The sequence below is a fragment of the Symphodus melops genome, assembly GCF_947650265.1.
Source record: "Symphodus melops genome assembly, chromosome: 4".
NCBI classification, from domain to species: domain Eukaryota; kingdom Metazoa; phylum Chordata; class Actinopteri; order Labriformes; family Labridae; genus Symphodus; species Symphodus melops.
Window position 1 is genome coordinate 16,409,913 of NC_136694.1, and position 6,000 is coordinate 16,415,912.

Sequence of the window (6,000 nt, forward strand, 5' to 3'; positions counted from 1 at the left end):
AGTATTTATGAAAACACCTTAATAAGAGACAATAAAATAATTTAGAGAGCATTGAGGACAGAAACAAATAAGTTAAATTAGTCTGCAGTGTTAAATCTCAATTCAAAGACAGGTCATTCCCTACATGTAAGAAGTTAAAATTCAACATGCTAAAAAAATAAATGATGGCAGGCTGCAGACACTAAATAATGTGTATTTACAGCTGTCAAATAATAGTGTTGATGACCGGCAGAGGATAAGGTGTGATATTCCACTAATAACGACAGCTTCACCTTGATAATGTTTAAACAATAATTGTGCCTTATAGAAAGAAATACAATGACTTAAATGTCATTGCACTTTCTACAACAAAATTTGCAGTGTGTCTCCTAAAAATCTCATTCACTACTTGCACACATACATTGAAGTAGACACAAATACATGAAATGAATTTAAAAAAAAAAAAAGATGCAAAAAATACTTAAAAAGACAACAACAGGTGCAGTCTTAACTGGTAAATGACCCTCTTCAACGATATGCACATTATGGGTTTTCTAATTTTCCTCTCGGGATTAATAAAGTATTTCTGATTCTGATATTATAATTGTAAACGTTAAATGGTTTTCCATATTATTGCTCATTATGTAGCTTATGTTACAGCTGTTCAGTATGTACCCTACAGTTTTATGATAAACAAAGAAGAGGAAAAAGAGGCAATGAGGGAGAGAGCGAGAGAGGCAGAGAAAGAGATGGAGAGAGAGAAGGGGAAATGGGACACACCCCCTGCTTTGCCGTTAGCGCCCCATTTATCAGCTGTCACTCGGTTACCTTCCTCACCAGCACAGTACACACTGCAGACAGGCTTCTTCGGTCACTCTGCATGTGCGTCCCGGACCGGTGCTGACACACAAGACCGACCGCGGATCTCTGTAGCGTTGAAGAAGAGGAGAAGACTGTCCTGCATAACGGGTTTTCTACGGACTGGACTTGTGAAGACTTCCTCCTTTTTTTCCTCTTCAGAAAGCGACTTAAGGTAAAGAAGCAGCAGCGAGCGGGACGCTTGTGTCTGCAGGGACAAATATCTGTGACTCAGTGAGTTTGCTGATGATGATGATTCAACGAAACGGACAGAGATTAGCCTACTTTGAAATATGTTTTTAAATAAGTTTGATGTCGACATTATTATCTACTGTTCATATAAAGCTTTATTTTGACATTCTGTTTGCTAATTTTTCAATATATTTCAGCTGGATTAAATAAAACAAGGGGTTTATAATTATGATGTCGCAGCAGGATGACCTCACAGCTGCTGATTTATTGATCTCCTTGTACACATGTCCTTACAGCTCAATGACTCTCCACTGTGAGGACTAATACACATTCAGGCTCCTGTAGTTTATGATCCTGACATGATGGTGGGGTCACAGTGGCTTTCCCAGCATGCCTCTGGAGCAGTGTTCTGCAGAAGGAGCCTCATCATAATTCTACCTCTGACCTTGTTGGTGGCATCAGTGCCAGTGAATGGGCAGCTCATAGGAAGCCCTCTGGACTGCCACAAGACATGTGTCTGTGCCAGCAACATTGTAAGCTGCTCCAAGATGAATCTCACACACGTTCCCCTCGCTCTCCCTCCATACACAGCTGTGCTGGACCTCAGCTTTAACTCAATCACCAGGCTTCAAGCTGAGTGGACCCCCATCAAACTCATGAGGCTGGACAGTCTGCTGCTCAGTCACAACAGTCTCAACTTCCTCTCTTCTGAGGCATTTGCTCATGTGACCAGGCTGCGTTCCCTGGACCTCTCCTCTAATAGTCTCCGTCAGCTGGATGAGTACATATTTGAACCACTGGAGTACCTGGAGGTGCTGCTGCTCTACAACAACCGTATAGCTCAGATCGACCGCACTGCCTTCTCTGGCCTCCTCAACCTGCAGAAGCTCTACCTGAGCCAGAACCAGATCTCGCGTTTCCCCATGGAGCTGGTGAAGGAGCGGGGTCAACTGGAATCTCTAAGACTGTTGGATGTTTCCTCCAACCGTGTCAAATCCCTTCCTATCCAGGAGCTTCAGGCTCTGCCTGCCTGGATCAACAACGGTCTGTACTTTCACAACAACCCTCTGCCTTGCAGCTGTGAGCTGTATGACATGTTGGCAAGATGGCACCTCAAGGAGCTCAGCTCTGCCATCGACTATAGGAGCAGCCACACCTGTCTGTTACCAGGAGCACAAAAAGAGAAAATGGCAGTTCTGGATCTGGACAAAGTCTATTTGAACTGCAGTGAAGTCAGAGTCATGGATGAGAAGGCATACTTGGAACAGTTCCTGGTTCTAGACTGTGACACGAGACAGAGGGACATGAAGAAGAGCTGGGAGCTACCTGGAAACATCCCAGTGACCTCAGAACACAAGACGGTCATGGTGCGTTCAGACAGTAGCCTGCAGATTGGGCCACTTAAGGTTGAGGACTCCGGAGTCTACACTTGTTTAGCCACTAGTGACACCTTCAATGAAACACTTTATGTAACTGTGGTGGTATTTAATTCCACCTCAAGCGGTGGACTGGAAAACTTGAAAACTGCCTACACTACCCTCATAGCATGTTTGGTGAGTGTGGTGATGGTTCTCATCTACCTCTACCTGACACCCTGCCGCTGCCCCTGTTGCCCGGATCAGGGCCTAGAGAAAACTGACCCCACAGACAGCCTCCATTCTTCTACTGTCAGCATCTCTCAGGCTCACGAGGAGATGGAGCAGCAGGAGAGGTTAAAAGGTGGAGGATACCCCTACAGACAAGTCCCTTTCCTGCAACCCAAGGATCAGCTGGAGCAGAACGGGCGGTTAAACCCAATAGGTGAGGAAGACGAGGAGTGGCAGGGGGACAGTAGGGAGAGGAGGAGGTCAGATGCAGAATCTGTCAGCTCTGTGTGCTCAGACACACCTATGGTGGTGTAAAAAAAGAAAAAAGAGGCACAGCCCAAAGAGTTAGACAGTGATGTATGCTATGAATGTGTGCAAGATTCAAAAGTTAGCATCTTCCAAACAAAGTTAAAACTGTTGACTCGCTGTAGCATGAAGTGTTTTCAAAAAAGATATCAGCAGTGATATCATAATTCAAATACAAAATTAAAAAATGTGATAATGCCTAAGAATGAACCCAAGTTGTCCTGTGAAAAATATTTTAATGAATGTATCTAGATTAGTTGTCTCACAGGTTTGAATGTATTCCAATTTCTCTGCTAAAAGTTTACTTTAAAAGGACTTTCTTTTTTTGAACACGTCAATGTACATTTCTGGCTTGCCCTGCTAGAAACTGCTATGCAAGAAGCTATAAACCTTAAAAATGTTAGGAGATTGTTTTAAATAAAACACCTGCCCTTACAGTAATTACTCAACAAACAGCATGAAAACATTTCCTAGGACTTCACTTTGAATAAAGTTACACACCATTGTTTATAGCACTGGGGAACATTAGTTCTTAAGATGTTGGACGATGCTGCTCCTGCTTAAAGGGTATCGATTTTTATGCAGAGCTTGCAAAGCTAATTAAATCATTGCTAGAACATGTTCTATATTTATGTCTTGCATTCCTGTTTGGTATGTGGGCCTTCACAGGAGATGAAACTGTGAGGATTTGAATGCAATTTCAGTGACTGATATTATTTTAGGATGTAGTGGGATTAAATGCTTGATAAACATAATGTGCTTGTTTGTAGTAGTTTACCTTATGTTGAAATGTTTGAAATGCTGCTTGGACATTATACAGGTCAATTTGAAACCAGGATTCAGAATAATGAAATGAAGTCAATACATTTTACTTTTACTATAATTCTCTCAATCAGATTCAAAGGAAGTCTCATTTCAAATCTGTGTTGAATTGCTTTTCTATACCAAGTTAATTATGATTAAAGAATCATTTTAGATAAGCCTGACTACATACAGCTTTGTGGCAGTTTCTCATATCACAATGACCACATTAATAATGCAAGCAATACTGAAAACTAATATCTGGTTGTTTGTATCAGTATTACTACAACCATTGACTACCATGAGACAAATATTGTCTAACCAGAGTTTTCTCATTATTCTTGATTCAATTACTAGTCGTGCAGAATCGTTTTCCTCTAAATGTTAGATGTTGGTCACATATTAGTCACAAGTTAAAAATTATTATAATTTTTAAAAATGCATTTTTCAGATCACAATGATAGGTTTGGTGTAAAATACAGATTGTCAACTTGCCTGGGCACCCTGCTTTAGTGGACGGTTAGCAACCAGGCTGCATCACTCAAGGGAAACAATAGGGAGCAGGCATTGTCTATTTGAATCCTTCTGGGCATTAGTGCCCAACCCAGCTAATCAGAAAATGCCAGCAGGCAGACTCGCAGTCAGAACAGTCAGAAATAGCAGCTAGTAGAGCAGCCAACACACATGCTGCGACTGGGATAAAACATAAATAAAGAGAAGCACCTTTTAAACTTATCTTCATAATTGTTGAATTGCTAAAAGACCTTCGTATTGTTGTTTTTACATATCTGGATATGAAATCAGGACAAAAACACGAGATAATAAAATACAAATTATACTTTCATAATGTTTAAAAACTCAAAACTTAAAAAAGACCAAGCTGTTCATGATACATCACATACTGTGCCAGTGGTGGTAACATATGTGGCAATGTGTATGTACTTTTATTTTAAAGGAACTCTTACTTTTGTGCTCTCATTTGACATGGTGCTTTATCAAGATTACTTTGCAAAATCAACACTTGAAAGGCAGGTTTGCTAATTTTCAAAAACTAGCATGATTTTGAATGTAGTATTTCCTCAGTGCCCCATCTGCACACAACCCCTCTCCTCTGTGCTCCCTCAATAGCCACGCCTCTCACTAACATGCACAAGCGCCGTTGGTTCAGAAGCAGAACTCTGGACCATGTGTTAGAGACAAGTAGGGAAACAGGGAGGCGTGATTGGTTCATCAGATTGTTAACTCGTGGCAGAAATTGGTTGAAGTTTTTACAGGCTTACAGCTGCTACATATGACAGATTCTTTGTTCCTTTAACTAAATATCTCTGGCAGTAATACATTTAGAATTGTTATGACATTTTCAGTATCATCTGATTATAGTTTATGCAGTTTCATCACTTTCTTGAATTGTTCATATCTACATATAATGTTGTATCTAAGTCTTTCTGTCCTCTGAGTCACAAGCCAAACCAACCAAAGACTGATGAGAATCTACATATTCAGTGCTTACAGGCAGAGCACGTATATTGTCAGTAATACGTCATGGTCATATTCTGTATTTCTGTTGACACATTGAAGTTTAATATATGCAATCATGTTGTAAAAGTGACTATCAGTGTTTCCTGCATAACCTCTTGTCTTTATCAATGCTGTGGTTCATAAACTACAAAAACATGGCAACAAAGAAAACTGTATTCCTGTCAATTTCTTGTCTATTAAATTTGTCGACCTGCAGTTTGTGATTGAGGAAATATGTTTAAATGTGACTTTAGTGAGAAATTGACTGAGGGTAAACAAAATGTGTACAAAAGTACAGAAGTCTTATTATGAAATTGGTGACGACAACTGTTTAAGAAATAAACGTTTTTTTTTATATCAGGCTCGCGATGTTGGCCTACTCCTGTGTAGTTTTAATGCTAAGCTATGCTAACCTTTAGCTGGTGGGGTTAGCCATCTGTCATCTCTTTGTGCAAACATTTGTCTCAGCCTGTTTTCAAACTTTTATGTACACTCCAGATGTGACAGCATAGGTGTGGTGATGTGTTTACGTCAAAGATCAGGCTTTAGCCTGTCAGGTTAGCGTGTTTCTCCAAGCTATAGTGGACGGTTAGCAACATTACTTTGTTACACTATGGATTCTTGTTCACTTGAGGATGAAATGTGCGACCATCACATCACTGGAGCAGAAACTGTTGACCAAGATGGTCCTGTATGTGCACTTATTTCTCTCTGAACGTATTCTTGCAAAATCCAAATACGCTAGTGTTTTTTATTAAAT

The 6,000-nt window shown here is 40.4% G+C and overlaps 1 protein-coding gene across 1 annotated transcript; it reads left to right on the forward strand.

Annotated features, from left to right (window-relative positions):
* Positions 1-780: 780 nt before the first annotated feature.
* LOC306822661 (amphoterin-induced protein 1-like) lies at positions 781-3,817 on the forward strand. Its single transcript, XM_079341810.1, has 2 exons — positions 781-1,012; positions 1,326-3,817. The coding sequence occupies exon 2, from the start codon at positions 1,389-1,391 to the stop codon at positions 2,928-2,930; it is 1,542 nt and encodes a 513-aa protein (XP_079197936.1). The 5' UTR covers positions 781-1,012; positions 1,326-1,388; the 3' UTR covers positions 2,931-3,817.
* Positions 3,818-6,000: the final 2,183 nt, after the last annotated feature.